General features: G+C 34.9%; 1 protein-coding gene across 4 annotated transcripts in view; it reads right to left on the reverse strand.

Annotated features, from left to right (window-relative positions):
• The window catches only part of LOC132721984 (zinc finger CCCH domain-containing protein 13-like), a 31,745-nt gene that overhangs the window by 9,873 nt on the left and 2,866 nt on the right, over window positions 1-19,006 (reverse strand). Inside the window, exons 2-11 of one of the 4 annotated variants that reach the window (XM_060706375.1) lie at window positions 18,511-18,600; window positions 17,711-17,992; window positions 16,398-17,036; window positions 16,088-16,123; window positions 14,816-15,022; window positions 14,138-14,226; window positions 13,518-13,571; window positions 5,092-5,130; window positions 3,825-4,286; window positions 538-2,525 (exon numbers count right to left, since the gene is read on the reverse strand). In XM_060706375.1, coding sequence (XP_060562358.1) covers window positions 1,804-2,525; window positions 3,825-4,286; window positions 5,092-5,130; window positions 13,518-13,571; window positions 14,138-14,226; window positions 14,816-15,022; window positions 16,088-16,123; window positions 16,398-17,036; window positions 17,711-17,992; window positions 18,511-18,600 — 2,620 coding nt within the window. In that variant the 3' untranslated portion in view covers window positions 538-1,803. Of the gene's footprint in view, window positions 1-537; window positions 2,526-3,824; window positions 4,287-5,091; window positions 5,131-6,544; window positions 9,699-13,517; window positions 13,572-14,137; window positions 14,227-14,815; window positions 15,023-16,087; window positions 16,124-16,397; window positions 17,037-17,710; window positions 17,993-18,510; window positions 18,601-19,006 lie in introns of those variants that run through there. The other 3 variants (XM_060706376.1, XM_060706374.1, XM_060706377.1) reach the window with 3 other exon arrangements.

The following is a 19,006-nucleotide window of genomic DNA, read 5'->3' on the forward strand; positions in this document are numbered from 1 at the left end:
CTATTTAATGAAAATTATTGTCTAACTTATCTATACACCAATAGTTATTTTACTCATAAACCTTAAACCACAATTCATGTTGAACAAAAATCTTCCTACTTATTTACAAAGCTGTGACTTAATACTTAAAACAAGTTTGTCATAGACATTGGCACAGCCCTCTAATAAAATATGTTGACTGATTCCCTATCTCAACCCATACAAATGTGGGAAAATTGACCTTACAAACTTGTCTACAATTTTCATTGGACGTAATATCTAAGGGAGGCAACTCAAACAGGATTTTTTTTTCAAAAGTTACCTCCCTTTGTCAGTCAGACCAGCTTAACATGATGAAAAAGTAAATCTTTTAAAAGTTAATATCTAAAATTTCAGGAAAAAGGTATTTATATAACAAATTAGAAGTTTAGTGTGTCAATATTGTGTTACAGTTCTTAAGGAGATAATTAGGTAAACTGGTAACTTCAATAAAGCAATATTACTAAATATTTGAAAAACTGGAAACAAAAACAATTATTACATGACTGTGGTTATTAAAAACAATAGAAAAACAACTGATAATAATATGTAATCTACAAATTTTGGAATTTGATTTTAACATGATAAACTATTCGGATGTCTAGCATAAGATTTTTTGTTGTCTGGTTTTAGGTCAGTCTGACATTATAAAGTTATTTGTGTTGACTTTCTTAGTTTACTTATTGAGGAAGATCGAAGGTGCTCCCCATACATTATTTAGAGGACAACCAAGCACCTTGGCAAAGCCACTGACCTTTGGCAAGCCAGCTTGACCACTACGGCACCCTCATGTGACAAATTCAAAATTAAATATGACAATTGAACCTAATGGATACATTATATTGCTTCTATTAACAGTTTTGATTTTGAAGTTACCAAAAAACTTGTACAAAAATACAAAAAAATCTTTTTTTTCATAGCAACTCATTTTTTTTTACAATTTACAAAAAAAAACAACAACAAAAAACAATAATAAACAGGAGCTGTTCGAGGAGCAGCTCGATCCACTTCTCTATATGGTATGATGATGTTCCAAATAGAAAATTGTTGCCATGATTTCCTTTAAATCTTTACATGCACTTTTCTGATGATTTTTAAAAAACAATGCAAAAGTGCTGCATTTCTATTGCAAACTATAGATAAATCTGTAATTTCGATTCCTGGTTGACACAATGCGCATCAGTAATAATAGGCCAAAATATTGCAAAAGATTTATTTATGCATGGACAATGTTTCTATAGCCAACCATTACACATGGCGCTTATTTCCTTCCATCATCTATTTGCAGTTCAATTCTGTATAAAAAAAAAACCTCACAAACTTTTCAAAACAGTGCAAAAATGATAATGTACTTCTTTGGCAAATATGGTTCTCCTATGAAATTGTTACATTTTCACATTTTCTGTATGCATCTATCCATAGTTGTGTTGAGATAATTTTTCAAACTTCAAAAACAAAGTTCCGTTGCATTTTAAGATATGTCAAAGTTTCTCTTATTCCGAGAGAAACATATTCATAGCTTCATTTGCTCTTTTATATTAATATTCCATCAGGCAAATTGTCTGCATAATTAATAGCAATAGTTTAACATCAATTTACAAAAGTGCAATTTTCTTTTTCCTCCAACATGTCCAAAAATGTCACTTTCCATAGAAAAGTTGGCAGTTATCTGCCCACTGTCATCTAGGAGTATAAAAGTACATTGTTTTTGTTGCAACTAGTCCAATCTTTGACTCCATCTTTCTTTAACAGTCCCTGTCAAACTTCAAAATTTACATGTTTGATTTACCTCCGTGCAAAGGGAAACTTCTTCTTAAAGTACTTCGGTTTCGTGAACCCTTTTTTACCTCTGGGGTAGAACTTACTGTTCATGTTACGGTTCACAAAACTTGAAACCTTTGTCGGTAGATTCTTCAGCACCGGTACGATTGACAAGTGCCGTTTTACAATCGATATCAACCCCCCTCTTAAAATTGGCATCATTTTCAATATCCCTTCTGTACAAATTTCAAGCCAGCCTCTTTCTGTCATCTTGAACAATTGTCGATCCATAGCAATCAATACTGGATAATGGATATAGTGTCCGCCACCTTCCAAAACGTAGTGTGCAATTTCGTCGTCTGCAACCTCTCTTACATTAGTTCTCTTTCTCTCCTTGGGAAGTATCTGACTCCACGCCACTTGAACATCTGGAAACTGCAGTTTTATTCCGTCAATCATCTCAAAAGCCATGTCCTTGAAGTTGAAGCGTGATGTTTTTTCAATGTCATTCACACCGACATGTAAAACAATGCAATCGGGTTTCGGCTCCTCGGTCTTCATTTGTGCAATCACCGGTAGAACATCAGCAATAAGAAGACCTTTAATACATCTCCAAACCACAGAGATGTTGCATTTAGAAAGTCCCAAGTCATAGTTATGAATACTGGCACAGTACTCCTGCAATTCCCTCATTTCGTCTGTGCCAATTATCCAGACAATCTTGTTTAAGGAATCAGTGCGCGGACCTGAAATTTTCAGATATATAAATGTTACCATCTCAATCAGATATAATTTCTATGAAGATATAACAATATACATGTAGGTAATAAATGACTTTGTCCCAATCTCAAGAACAGTTTCGGGTTTTGCTTTTCTGTGATTATTAAACAGCAAATTTGTTGAAAAGTTTTTATAATCCAATTCAACTCTTCCTATGTCCTTAGGCAAAGGTATAGCGAGAATTGTTTTTTGGTTGTGGAGGAAGACGTCATGTGCCCTTCAACGCATAACTTCAGGCAAGTACGGGGACACCCGAGTAGAACCAGCCACATTCCATAAACTGGTTGGATAGCTTCCTCACATGAAAGAATCAAAAGTCCCTGTGAGCATTGAGGGACAAGTGGTTTGAACTTAACAACCTTAACCATTGGGCCACGGATGCCCACTTAGAGGAAGACCTAGATATCCATATGTGTATGATTTTAGGCAATGACCGAGAAATGAATTTAATTATTTTCATACAATATTATAACAACTTGATGACAACAGCTTGATAACTAGGTGTTCTGATTTTTACAACAATTTTAACACAAGTGACAAACTACTAATCTCACATGATTTCAGTAGTGACAGACAAATGACCATTTGACTGAATGTCTGATGTCAATTGCCTAACCCAAGGATCGAACGACTTTGCCCAAGGATCAAACCAGTGACATCTGCATTACTGATCCAATGCTCTCCCTATTGCGCCAAGTGAGCAGATATAAAACAGCTATTTTAACCTAGCATTTGATAACCGATAATCTGTAACACAATGGAAATATAGGACATATCCATTTTTAGCCAAAGTCGCCTTGACCTTATAGAAATGAAGCCAATTAAACACATAGAAAGTGAACAAATCTTATGTTAAATATATCAGTCAATTTTGTTTGTTTGTTTTGGGTTTAACGTCACATCGACACAGTATAGGTCATATCGCGACGTTCCAGCTTTACTGGTGGAGGAAGACCTCAGGTGCCCTTCCGTGCATTATTTCAGGCACGCACGGGCACCCAAGTAGAACCACCGACGTTATGTTATCAGTCAATAAATGTCAAAGACAGTGTGATGGAAATCTGGACAGGCAGGAGGACAAATATGCTGGTAGTGGTAACTGTGTAGTCCATCAATTACTAAAGCTGCTGAGACACATACTGATGTTCACAGACATAACATTGCCTGTTTCTCATACCACCTTTTTGCAGGCCACCACCTCCGCCATGGAACAAAATAAATCAAAACAAAAATAGAATAGAACTGAAATAAAATCATTGATGTACCTGTATCTGCATTAATTCCGATATCATCAAGCAGTTCTGGACCAGGATAATCTGCTCCATCGTAATCAGACATACGTCGCCCCATATTCTCATTTAAACTTCTGCGTTTAACGTCCTTTCGATCAAAATCACTATCAGTAGACCTGTGACGTTTACGGTCCATGACATCATCATTTTGCAACCTTGCGGGACCACTGCCTCGATGTTTACCTAACTCACTCCAGCCGGACTCTTCAGCAACGGAGTGAGGGACAAATTCCCGTCTGCTGGGATCTGTTTGTCTAGCAGGAGAGCCCAATGAAGATCTATCCCTGCGTGAATTTTCATTCTCGCAATGCTGTCTGCCGTTGACGTGCTCTATTGCTTGTTGCTCTGAGGATAGTGGCACATTGCAAATACTGCAGAAACCCCAGGTCTGTTTGCCATGTCTAAATGAGCGGTCAGGTGGAAGATCAAAATCATCTGAAAAATAAAACCATGTATAAAACTGACATCTCTATTAATCCCAAGAAAAATCCATTTATCTTCTTCAATTGCTAACAAACATAGGAAAGTTTCTATTAAAATCCAGTTCCAAGGTTTACATCCAGGTCCTTTACTTGTTGAATTTTCAGAATGTTAGTCAATTTAAAGGATGTAAATGAAATTTGGTTGACTCAGTAACCAGACAAAAGCTTGCTGTGCATGGATGGCTGCATTGTCCCATGCCAGCAATCAAATCTTTGCTTCAAATCCAGCTTTAAAATAGTAAATTGCCAATACATTTTTATAATTTCTCTAATAAAATTCTAAAATGAAACCAGACGGTAAGCTAGTTAAAACTGAATCTTTTCGGTCATTTTGAGCAATTTCTATATGCAGACTGGTTTAAAAAACCAAGTTATTTTGATACATATTTTTTAATAATTAATGACATCAAACTATAAACAGGCCAATTTTACAGACATAAATGACACAGAAAAATTAAATTCATGAACTTTTAACCTTCTGGCAAAAACTGAATCTACGAGTTCAGACCAAGATCAGCCAGCAGGATCTGATCTGATCACTAGTCTATTTAATCGAAATTTTCACTAAAAAAAACCCCAACAGGTTAAATGATATAGTTCAAACTGAAGTTCAGTATGGTCAGGATTCATATGGTAATAATGCAATATTCAAAATGTTCCTTTGTTACACAGCCCATTCATAAAGTATTGAACAGACTTATTGTGTTAATAAAGGTAAAAACTTTGCTCTATCCAGAGTAAATTGGATATTCACTTACCAGCCGTTGTACTTTTTCCAAGTCTGTCTAAATATTTTACTGAAATAAAATAAATATTTGTTCTTTTTCTCCTAACAAGAAAAGAAAATTTTGTGCTTACCTTTATAAAACTTTCAATGTATTGAGCAAAGTTAGAAGAAAATCCTTGCATGGTATAGGTTGTATTGACACAAAATTGTATGAAATTTGACCTTCAAGGTGGACCTTGACCTTGTTGAGGTCAACATTTGAGACAAGTTTCTGTGTATAGGATTTATAGACACAATATTGTCTGACATTTCACCTTTAAGGGTGACCTTGACCTTTAGCAAGCATTGCTGCAGTATAGCTTCTGCATGCTGCTTTGTCAAGTTCACAATTAAGCAGTTTTCACTCCCTCAAAAGGTATAGCAGACACAAAATTGTCTAAACATTTGATTTATGTGACCTCCAACCTGAGGCAGCACAGCAGTGGCACAAATTTGTCTTGGTGTAAATTTGAGCCAAGTTTAGAGCTAGGCCATCCTGCACCTCCATGCAGTAGAGACTAGTACCAGGTTCTATTGTTTGTTTTGGTTTTAATGCTGACTTTAACAGTTCTCTGGGGTCGGTACACCTAACTGCCTTTAGTGACTAACTAGGTTTTTACCAATTTTTTTTGCAAGTGACAGGCTACTAATCCCACATGATTTCAGATCAGTAATGAGACAAATGACTGTTTCACTGAATGTTTCATATTAACTGTGACCAAAATTTGCTAAAGGATCAAACCCGAGCAGGCCCTGGATAACAAATTGGGTTCTCTCTCTATTGTGTCAAGTGATAAGACATCTGATCAGGCTCTGTACTGATGGTAGTTTAATATCTGTATTTTGATGATAAAATTATTTAAATATACTGTTCCAAATTTTAAGGAGGACACACCCATTAAGGTTCAGCTGGTTAATAACCCAGAAATAAACTAAATAAAAACATTTTGTTTTGATGATATATAATATTTCAGTGTACTATTGTTCTTAAAGTACTTTGTTGTAAATTAAGTTTAAATTAAATTTAATTCACACCAACACTGTAAAAATCATATGGCAATTTTCCTACTTTACTGAAGGAAGGCCTTCCACTGTGCCTTATTTCAGGCACAAGTGGGCACCCAAGTAGAACCATCGACATTCTGTTATCTAACAAGGTAGCTTCATCACATGAAAGAGTCCAAAGTCCTTGATGGAATTCGAAAACACAGCAGTGAGGGGCAAGTGATTGGAAGTCAGCAACCTTAACCACTCAGTCATGTATGCTGGTGTGTCAACACTTCATATATACTTCATTTACGACACATTTATGGCCGTATTATTCACCACTGTTACTGTAATGTTTTCACCAATTTCAGTTTTCTAGTAATTTTGCTTGTTCATGTATTTTTGCCTGTAAAACTGTTATACATGTAATACATATATTTCAAAAGGAACAAACTGCATAAGATGAACACATTTATTTATCAAGACAATGCACCAGAAAACATGACATATTACATGTAATATAACTTGAATTTATAAACATTTCTCTTCATAGGAACCATCAAGCACATGGTATACACTCAAATAAAAACAATTTAAACATATTATTAAGTACATTTACAATAAGAAGCATACAAATGTATTGGAACAAGAAAACACAGATGCCAACATAAGCACATATTAATCTTATAACAAGAGAACAGCCATCCACTAACCGTTTAATAGTATTACGGTAACTGTGAATTTCATAAACTCATGGTTATTTATCTTCAAGACTATTTTGTACTGGTAACTGATTAATTAACAAGGTGCTTCTTGTAGAAATTGAAAACATTAAACTTCTATAACAGAAATCTCTTAATTCAGAAAAGGGCTCCAGAATATATATATCACATAATAAATCTAGCATGATCATAAACAACATGTGAGATATTTGTAGAAGACAAAACATATCCAAATATCCAAAAGGTTTATTCAACAAAAATTACATGCATGCATAGAATGAAAGCGTCATGAACTTTTATATTTCTCAGTAGAAGTGTAAACAAAGCAATTTGTTAAATTTTTTTTTTGAAAAAAAAACAAAAACAAAAGCTGCCATAGACAAGTGGTTCGAGGTCAACAACCGTTACCACTCAACCACAAGACGCCCCTTGTAAAATATCTAACTTGCTGATAAGGTTTCTAATTATTTATACAATACATGAAATGAAGATTATTAAAAAGAGTTATCATTATGCTACTTAAAAGGTTGTAATATATGTAACTAGTGCTGGTATTTGAAGAAATTACAAAATAAACACAACTAACCAGAAGAGAAACCAATCCTTTTTCAACAAAAGCACATAGGTGTGATTATTTGGGGGGAAATAGAGGAAACTGTAAAATAAATTAACATAATCATTGATTGATACTTCTAAGATAATGCATACATTGGTTTTAGCAAATTTTAAGTGCACCAAAAATATAAACCTTATTTTTTTCAAACTGTATCAAGAGGAAATAACTTTGAAAAAAAAGGGGAAATTTCAAAGCTATGAAACTTCTGAGGCTCAAAGCTTTATGAAGGCTCTGTAATGAACTAATTAATCTGTTTCAAATTACTTGTGTTAACTGATGAAACATTTGCAGGAGGACCTTCACCCCAGTTTTTTACCTGAGGTTGTGGACTTGCAGCAGCTTGTGCTACTTGTGGGTAAGCAACTGGGGCTCCTGCAGGCATAGGAAGCCCTGGCCAGGCACCTGGAGGAAAAGGCCCAGGTAGGGGCATATGTGGGAAAGGCATTGAAGGATAAGAACCTGGAGGCATACCATAAGGAAGCATCATTCCTGGAGGTCTAGGTGGGAACGGACCAGGATATGGACTAGCCTGGGCAGGTCTTTGATGAGAACGACTCCTTTCACTACTTCTAGATCTTCCTCTATATCTATCACTACTTCTAGATCTTCCTCTATGCCTATCACTACTGACTGACCTCCTATATCCCTCTCTACTTCTTCTGTCTCTTCTGTCGAACCCATGTCTCTCTCTACTTCTAGACTTTGTAAACCTTTCTCTACTTCTTGACCTTTCAAGTCTTTCTCTACTATAGGACCTCCTGTGACCCTCTCTACTATCTGACCTATATCTGTGTCTACTCCTTGATCTCTCTCTACTATTTGACCTGTATCTACTTCTATACCTAGACTCCTCAAGTCTATCACTACTTAAGGATCTACTCCTCCTCCTTTCCTCCCTATATTTCAGTCCACCCCTTTCTAACTCTCCCCCTCTGCTGTACCTATTCTGTCTATAACTACCACCCCTATATGGTCTATTCCATCCCCTGCCCCTACCTCTTCCCCTTCCTCTACTCCTACCCCTGAATGACCTACTGCCTCTCCTTCCCCTTGACCTCCAGTGACTTCTCCCTTCCATTGGAGCCATTATTCTACTATCAACCAACCACTCATTCTCACTATTCACACTTGAATTATCATTATCATCATCATCACCACCAGAATAAACAGACAACCAATCATCATCATCATCAGAACCAGAACTTCCAATTAAATCTCCCAATGTACGTTCTTTCTTTTCCTCATCTTTCTTAGATTCTTCCTTGTCTGGCTCAGTCATCTTATTTGCATCACCTTTTCTTGCTTTTATTCTCTTTTTCACAAAACTTACCACCTCTTCTGACATCCACATGACTCTCTCCTCCACTTCAGTAAATAATCTCATTTGGGAGCTGGTTAGGAACAAAAAGTTTGTCTTGGACAGGCCAGATAACTGTTTAGGAGATAGCTTTCCGACAAAGTCTTCACGATAAACAAAAGAAAGCTGATTTCTATGAAACATCAAAATCTGCTCATTACTGAGCATTTCAATTTGCTTTTTGGAGAATCTTTGGAGCTTCTTAGCATTAAGGGATTGAATTTGCTCCACATTCAACATGCACATATGCTGTGGATCAAATTCATAAATTTCACCAAAACTTAAAGGCCATTTTATATATGGGAAAATACAACCTTGTCCTGTCATTAAATATGTGATACCAGTCTTCAATTCATAAATATAAGCCTGCATTCCTTCTTTTCTTAAATGCAAAAAGCCATCACTTGTTGGCAAATGGTATTTTGTTTTCAAATCAGTCCTTAACATATTATGATACAAAAAGCAACCACCAACTTCCTCTGAAAGAAAACAATTCATCATAAACGTATTTATTCGCCTACGGGACTTAGACAATGTGCTACCACTGGTGTCCTTAATCATCCATGGTGGTAATATTTGTGACCAAACCAATACCACACCAGGAATCAGTTCCTTAACTGCGGCCAAGTCTTTTTTCATAACCTCCGTAACATCGACATTGCGACCAATGTTAACATTAAGCTCTCCACACTGGAAAACTATCATTTGAGGACGTTCATTATTTTTAAGCAGGTATTTTACTGCTGGCAGAATGTCCTCTATTTTCATATCCATTTCTCCGTGTGTAATCAGAGACAGCACATCTTCCTTCAGTAATGTCTGTATATCATAATCGGGAAAAATGTCTCCAAACTGTTTCAGATCCTTCACAACGGATGAACCAATTACCCATACGATTGGCTTTTCCAACTTCACACCTGAAAAACATAAATAATCAAACATAAATAATCAAACTTTTTACACTATAATAACTGAAAATTTATTACTTTCATATTTTTATGGCAACACTTAAAGAAGTTTACTTTACAAATGATGTATTAGTCACTTTATGTGATTTTCATACTAGAATGTTTTTTGACAGTTTTTTCATTGTTAACTTGTTGGCAAAGAAACTCCTCAAGTTCTGATAATTCAATTCAGACAGGAATTGTAGAACCATCAACCTTTATTTTGATGCAAGAAAAATAGTGCACACTGGAATCTTCAGTTTCCATATCTTGCAGGTACTCATAAATTTCAAACTATGTACATGCAATTAGTAAACTACTAGTGAGCTCAACAAATGATAAGCATATGGCACGACTGAGCGGTTAAGGTGTTGAACTAGTAAACAAATGATTGGTAGCAGCGTGGGTTCGACCCCTCAGGGGTAAGCAGTTTTTTCCTTAAGTAAGAAATTTTGCACTCAATGCTCAATACTGGTTGGTTACAGGAATTAATTTTAGTTTGTTTATCAGCTAAAAGGTTTCTACACAAATCAAACTAAAATAAAATCTGTACAAATTAACAATCAATATACATATGCTATAGGTCATGATTCTTTTTTTTTTTTGCCTATAACAGACATTTAAGTCGCATTGTGACATTACAGCTTATAATCAAAGGAGGGTAACCTCAGGTGCTACTCTTTGCATAATGCTACACACAACAACTCGAGGAGGAGTAGAACCACCAACCTCTTGCAAACCAGATGGCCAACTTCCTCACATTTGGTGTGACTGAAACCTTCTAGAGCTGACGATTCAAACCCAGAGTTACAAGGTAAGTTACCCACTAGCCCAGCACTCATCCTGGAAAGACCCTAGAGAGTCTTATCTGGAAGGCTGACATATTAAGTAGTCTAATTTCATAAGAAAATGTGTACAGATCTCTAAATATCACACAAACATTTTATACAACTCTTTTTCTTAAGTTAAACATTACCTCAGTTATTTCCTTCTACTTGCTACATCCACCCTGTCAACTCAAATTTGCATATACTTTATATTGTAACAAAACTTTGAAATAGCTGGCTGCTATTCCAGCAGCTTCTAGGCTATATACATGTCTATATACATGTAGTTGATTTTAGTAACAAACATAATCTGTCTCAAATATCTTAGATTCTCATATGAGCCTCTACTTCTCATAGCTACTGATATCTCACAGCTACTGACTTTTAATAGCAACTGACTTCTAATATCATAATAATTGACTTTTCATAGCATAGTAACTGACGTGTAATAGCAACAGACTTCTCAAGTGCACTTGTTCAAAACAAGCACTCAAGTACATACCTTACAAGATAAATGTCTTGCCAAGTAAACCTGTACATATAACCAGATATCTACAGACAACAGACACATAAACATTTTGCTCAGCATTAAGAAAATTTTTTGATACACTCATTTAACAGACAGTGCGCTATGCTTTTCTCCAGACAAAATAAAAAAATTCTACTATAACTGCATTAATTTAAATATACAAAACAATGACCTATGATCTTGCAAGACTTCTAAAATCATTTACAGGTCAACTGCTGCTAACACTTGTAAATCATTTATAGGTCAAACACTGCTAAATAAAGCAGCTTAATCTGATACAAATATTTCTTAGGACTGCTATAACAGCAGATTTGTATAATTTGCCGTGTACATCACTTCAGTACAGTGTATAATCTTGTAGTTTGCATTAGTTGATAAGCCATTCTTTTTCAAACACATGTATGTCCTATTCTTGTTCAATTTGCTACTTCCTATTCTTGTTCAATTTGCTATTTCCTATTCTTGTTCAATCTGCTACTTCCTTGATATGTCCACTGCCGTTTAGTGCACTATCTTGCAATATACTACAGACTGCTCTCTCTTGATATATATTATACTGTTTTACATGAAACATATGCAGTTTTCTTTAAAATGTTTCATGCCATCCCACATCCAATGTTTACTTTTTCTTGAATTTTTCCAACATTAGTTGCAGTGCATCTAGCATTTACTATTGTAGGTGGCTATGCAAATAACCCGGATCATAACTTTTTTTATGTTGGTCTTGAAGTGCCATTTGCAGCAGGAACATTTCGCCTTCAATCACATCCCTTTGCTATACTCTTGTAAATGTTACTTCTACTTGAAATAATATATTTAAGTCTGCAACTGCTGGTCCCTCTACATTCACACTGTATTGTTTCAAATATCAGGTGAAACTTCACAGATCTTTCCTTCCTCAAAGAAACCGAGGGATCAGCTAATAGTGCAGTGTGCTTGTACATGTTTTACTTGCAAATGTCCTTTATTTCTTTCCACATGATGAATTGTGCTTTCTCACATCTGTTATAAACAGAAAACCTTTGTCTCCATAGTCCCTAATATCGCAAGCTGTTTAAATGTTTGTCAACCAACTACAATCAAAATAGTGCCAACAAAATGTTTACAACTTCTTCAGCATTTCTATTTTTAGGTACATTTTTATTATGAAAATAAAATATAAATGTGTCCATAGGACACTGACGTTCCCATTTCATAAGCCTTTAACAGTGAATATTACATAAAGTTAAAGTGTTAATATATAAATAGTCTGATAACTATTTCACATTCACAAATCTATGACTGAGAAAACTGAGTTATTATCAATATTGATAAGACGTGGATTTCCCATCAAATGTCACTGTGACCTTGACCTAATGACCTCAAAAATATCAAAAGTCATCAAATTAACATAGGCAATATCCCTACTTATTTTCACAAACTAATGCTTACTTCTCAAGTTCTTCACGAGACAAAGGTTTTACATTTAGTCACTGTGACCTTGACCTTTAATTCTAACAACTTAAAATTCAAAAGGGGTCAACTTCTTATACCTTCAAGTTATTGATTGGATAAAATTTTATAAAAGTTTCAGTGTGACCCTGACCTTTAACCTAAAGACATCAAAATCAAAATGGACATCTACTTGTGATGGGCACTATCCCCTACCAAGTCACTTTGACCTAATCCTACTCAAGTTATTGATTGGTAAAGGATTTTACATTGCCACTTAACCATTTGTGTTGAAAGGGAAGGGGGAGGGACTGAACCATTGGCAATGAAAAAAAACCGAAAAGTTTTAAATACTAAGTAACAAAATATAAAAAAACTACAGAAAATCTTTTATCATTTTCAAGATGGTAAAAAGAGGCTTACTTTTTTTACTTGGAATTATTGCAATATGCAATTATACCATACAAAAATTCTTAAATATTCTAGTAAATTTATCATTAAGTTGTAATCCATTAATTTTATCAACTTAAATCTGTTATTTAATTAAAACTGTGCACTATCATGAAAGCAATGAAAAAAAATTTCCCTGTAACTCACCTTTGAAATTTTCTGTCTTCCTACTCCCTTTTAATACTGCTTTCCTTATCAACTTCTTTTTTATTTCTTCCTCTTTATATATCAGCCATTAACTTTAAACTTTCCTCACCCTGCATATACCTTTTATAGATCATACCTGAATCTTTGAACTCTTTCTCTTTTCAACCAGCATTTTACCCTTTTGTTTTCAACTTGATAATGCTGCTATCACCTGCTTTACTCTTTATCATCCTTAAACCTGTAATCTCTCTTTTTCATATATATCAAATTCGCATTCACCGTGACAACCTTTACGTGACAACCTTTAATGCAGCTTCATAGCTACCAATACGGGAATCATAAATGATACCCATAAACTTTTCCAAGACCCAATATGTACACATTTCACATGACCAATTCATTTACCTGGTCTATTCTTGAAATCTGGCAGGTCTGTCTTTACTGTAGCTTTCTTGCGCTCTGAAAAGTTTGAAAACTGAATGTAGCAAAGTGGTATTTCACAATTTGTAACAAAGTACCTTTAGTTGTTAGGTTATCACACTAGCTCCAATAAATTTTTGGTAATATCTTGGTGGCCGACCTACTAAATCGGCTATTCCTGGATAACTAACCAGTTATTACCATTGTCTCCAGACACGGGATAATCATAAATCATTAATCATCAGGATTATTAATTAATTACTTTTTTTTCATTAATCATTAAACACTGCTTTTTTGTCCCACCAAGTGACAAACAACTAATTGCACATGATTTTTCAATGAGTGGCAAGAGTCTGATTACCATTAAACTAAATGATCGAGATCAATCTTCACGGAGAAATATTGCCTCGCCCTCAGCTAGCCATGATTTACAAATCCAATGTTCTCCCTATTAACCTAAGCTGGCGGACAAGGCAGGATCTTCAAATTATCAACATTATGACAGGTTCCAACTTTGATCTTATATAATACACCTTGCCTTGTAATTACAAGTGAATAATGACTAAATATTTTATGAAAGGAGACATTTATTCATTTTAAATTACCTATACGTCTTGGTGGTGAATCATGGGAAGTTCGGCGGTCCCTCCTATCATAGTGATCACCTTCTTGTCTACGTGCCTCGATTCGACTCCTGTAATCCAAATTAATTACATTGGTAACAAGCTGTACATATTATTTGGTGAACATAAAACTTATGAACAAAGGTCCATAATCCTGCTTAAAATACATAAAACACAAAAACCCAGTATTTGGTAACAATATTTCTGTGTGAATTTGGTTGTTGGTGGTGAAAGTTAAGACTTGCAAACAGGATAAATTACACCAATCAAATAAAAAAAAATTAATTCAGAAAACCTTAATAAGTGCTGAGCTATCTGTCTCAATTTCAAAAGCTATATTCAACATTGGACTGAAGACAAATGGACAGCTTCGTTGGAAGAAGACAATGAAAAAATCATGTTCTTTTTCTACATGAAATCTTATTTACTGCCATAATTTTTCTTCTTCTTCTTGGTGAATGTTCTTTATTAGACAAATTCAAATGACTAAAATGCTTAAATTTTCTCAAAATGGACACTGAAAAAAATTTCATTCCCTTTTTAAAGATTCTTAATTTAGCTATTGACTTAAATTTTTTTTCCAAATTGACTAACTCAATACACATAAAATTACGAACACCGCTAACTAACAACAAAACCCATATAGATCAAATCTCACACCTTGCGTCCATCATTGAAGACTGTCCGCTTTGGCGCTCCCTACCATCGCGTCCCCCGTCTCTATCCCCGTCACTTTTACGTCTCATTAGATTATACCTCAGGTCGTTTGGGTTTCGGTGCACCTTCTCCTGCATAAGTGATAAGTCCTCATATCTCTGTTGATCTCGGTACATTTTCTCATACCTCGGATCAGGTTTGGGATCCAGTCTATTCAATAAATGTAAAATTTCATTGATGTATTCATCCCCATATAGAATCTTTTCAAGGATTAAAGGGGTAAAAATTTTAACGAAAGTTAAGTAATACCATAATAATAAACCAAAACAAAGCAACCTTTGCCTTCTTAATTTGTTTGTAATACCTATCTGCAATACAACACAGGAATTTTTCTACTGTGATTTTAATACTTGAGAAAAAATCAGTTTGGCAGCTCCCATACATGCTTACTAAGGTCTGTAATCCTTATTAAACAAGAACAACAAAATTACTATTTAAATTCGAGTTTTCACCTTGAATGTCATCTGAGATCATAATACTTTTATAAGCCAAATAAAATGTGTATTACTTCCATACAGAGTAATGTTGTGTCAAAGTATAACAAGAGCTGTTGGTAGGACAACATGCTTGACTATTCTCAGTGGTTGACAGAAAAACAAGATCCTGTATAATGTAGAATTTTCTAAATTCTGTCAAATTGCAAGTTAGAGTTAAGGGCCCTAGACAGAGACCTCCTTCTATGCTCTCAAATAAGTGTGTAAAGTTTCAACTCATTTCCTTCGATAGTTTTGGAGATACCAATTTTCGCACACAATTTTTATCAAAGTGTGACATCAATACATGGTTGAATACAATAGCTCTCCCTATTCTTCCAACAGTCAAGCTAAAAAGTGGTAGCATGGCTGAGTGGTTAACATGCCCTGGACAAGTAGTAATCTAGGGATTGTTGGCCATGTGGGTTCTAATCCCCGTCAGGGTCAAGTCATTGGTTCCTAGTTATGCAATAATAATTACATGGTTCCTAGTTATGCAATAATAATTACACACATTGCTTAGTTGGTTCTAGAAATGGATCTGAAAATGTGCTCATAAGCTTATAGCTTCCTACAAATTTGAATTGAAATAAATTCTGGTATACACTGAAGTATAAAAGCATAAGGCCATTGGACCAACATTTTACTGCCAAGGCTAAAGCTGTCCACAGAGAAAAATGAAATAAAAATATTATAGTCCCATAATTATCATTTCAATGCCATTAAATTGTTACAGACTTACCTTACTGTCACTGGGACATCATCATATGCACTAGACCTAAAATGAAAAATTGACATGTATTTCTGATAACAACAGAGTTACAACTTCTCCTGGAAAGAATCTGTTCTTTTCAACATTATAAATCTACAAGCACCTCATTTAACAAACCTTATTTTTCTTAAAAGACAATTTAACATAATTTTAGATAAAAAATGGGGAAAACTCCATGATTGCATAATGCCAGAAAAATGTCAGAGATTCAACAATAACTTTCTCTTTTTCTACGCTTAAGCTACTTTTGAAACGAGAGTAAATTATGCAAGTAATGTACCTCGAGGATCTCGGTCTTGAACCAGAGTCTTGCACCATACGTCTATCACCATATCCTTCCCTGCTTGACCCTACAGTAATCTTATAATCCAACTCTTCATTGTATTTTCGTGACTTTGGTTTATCCACCGGTTTAATTGAAATTGTTCGTTTTTCAACATATGCCTCTTCATCGAGAATATCATCATGATGGAACGCTTTGATTTCATCGCGATCAAAAATAGCTTTCACATAGCTTTCCTTCTTCGGGAAAAGCATTCTGAATGTCTTTGGATTAAAATCATAATTCACTTCAATATCATCGTCATCATTCAATTCAATATGTTGAGGCCCTCGATGAATCCCAATTGTAATGTTCTCCTCGAAATCGAACCCTCCATGTGCCACCTGGTCGTGAGTTTCGAACCGTTTGTTTAACTTTTCTCTCTTAGGTCCCTTTTCTACAATTGTTACAAAGTCAATCTCAGCTGATCTTTTGGATGATCCTGATGGGAATAATGGTTTTTTAGATGATGATGGCTGATCCGCGTACATTTTTCCGCTATATGTCGACTCATGAACAGGAGATCGCGCTTGTTTTGACGATCGTTGCGATTGCTGGTAAACAACTTCATCTTCATATAATCTTTCTTCCCTTGACCTGAGATTGAAAATCACAAAAATGAAATCAAAATCCATAGATCTACATGTATATACACATATCTAAGAACTTGTAAATAATAAATCCAAAGGTTGCTGCTTATATCTTCCGGCAAGAAGGTATTTCTCTACATAACGACTGGTCTAGGACATGGTCTAATGGTCATTTGTCTCTCACAGCTGATTCTTAAATCTAGTGAGATTAGTAGATTCTTGCAAGTCAATTTGAAGAGAAATTGGTAATTACAAGTGAGTTAACAAGAAAGCACAAGTGGACCTACCGCTGAGATACAATAAAAAATATGTTCAGAACTGGCATTAAAATCAACTAACCAAACAAACAAAATAGGGTAAATGTGAAAGTAACTGGCTAACTTTCCAGCTTAAGGGGTAGAGGGATATCCCAGTAGAACCACTGACTAGCTGGATAACTTCTTCACATAAAGAATCTAGTGCCTTCCCATAGTGGTGAGGGGCAAGTTTTGATATCATAATCGGCCATCTTAACCACTGGGCCACAAATGCTCCAACATCCCTATTAAAGTTATACAAACTTTATTAGACAATACAAAGTTACCATTATGATTTCTATGTCTTACATTATTTTAAGTTAGTTGAGTTTTTTTTTAAGAAAGGTCAAAGTGAAATTCTGGTCTGTAGTACACTGACTCTTACCTTTTAACTGGACTTGGACTAGGTGTCCTGGACCTGAAACCCGATCTCTTCCCTGAAGAGTCAGCTGGTCTTTTCACTGGATGGATTCTTTCACCTGGAGATGGTGATCGTCTTGGTGAATGACCTTTTCTTCTAGGACTTTGGGACCTTGACCTTCTTCTCGGACTGTGCGACCTTGACTTTCTTTTTGGAGACCTTGACCTCCTTTTAGGTGACCTTGACCTTTTTCTTGGTGATGGTGACTTTCGTCTAGGAGGGGATCTATACTTTCTTTCGGGGGATCTGATATTGATATGAATTATACAATATTAAAAAGTCTCAAAGATAGAAAATAACTTCTGAAATTTGTTCCTTTTTTTATTAACTTTGTATAAAATTTGTATCTGTGCATCTGAAAATCCTCAAATTCAGGAATAATCATGAAAATTGTTGCCAATGTCTTTATATTTCTCTAAATAAAGTGTCTCTGCGTACATTAAAAAAATTATATGTGCATCTGAAAATCCTCAAATTCAGGAATAATCATGAAAATTGTTGCCAATGTCTTTATATTTCTCTAAATAAAGTGTCTCTGCGTACATTAAAAAAATTATGGGGGGATTTTTTTTTAACTGTGGGCAATCTTTTAAACCCTGCTTGAAATTTGGAAAGTCCATATAACATATTCTGGCAGGTCATGAAACACAGGCAAATTGGCAATAACACTTTATTTAACAGAGCTCAATTTAACACATAAACGTAGGCTAAAACAGAAATCCGGTTGTTTTCCTGAAACTGGAACAACTTATTTTTTAATTTACCTTCTTCTCTGTGGTGACTTTGACCTTCTTCTGTCTCTTGAACGAGACCTAGATCTCCTTCGTCTTGGCGAGTGTGACCTTGACCTAGATCTTGACCATACAAAAACAAAACAAAAAGGCATAGGACACAAAATTATATTAATGTCACAAAAAAGAACACTTAAGACTGATTATACTTTCACAAAAGCGGTCAAAAACTTGATTCTAAACATGACAACAAACAATCTTGGCTTACAACAAACAACTTCATGTAAGAAATTTACAATAAATATAAAATATTGGCTCTTTAAAACAGATGCACGTTAACACAAGTAACTCCAAAACAATTGTCCATTAACTTCTGTAAAGGAAAGTCATTTAATAAAAAGATAGGACTTCGACAGTAACTAATTAATTAATTCTCTGCAACAACTTCCTTACCTTTTTTAAAATTTCCTTTCTTCAAATTTTCCATTTTAAATATTACTAGTGTATTAAAACAAATAAATACATTTTT

This window comes from Ruditapes philippinarum, unplaced genomic scaffold (assembly GCF_026571515.1).
Source record: "Ruditapes philippinarum isolate M1 unplaced genomic scaffold, ASM2657151v2 ctg1879_1_1_1_1, whole genome shotgun sequence".
NCBI lineage: Eukaryota > Metazoa > Mollusca > Bivalvia > Venerida > Veneridae > Ruditapes > Ruditapes philippinarum.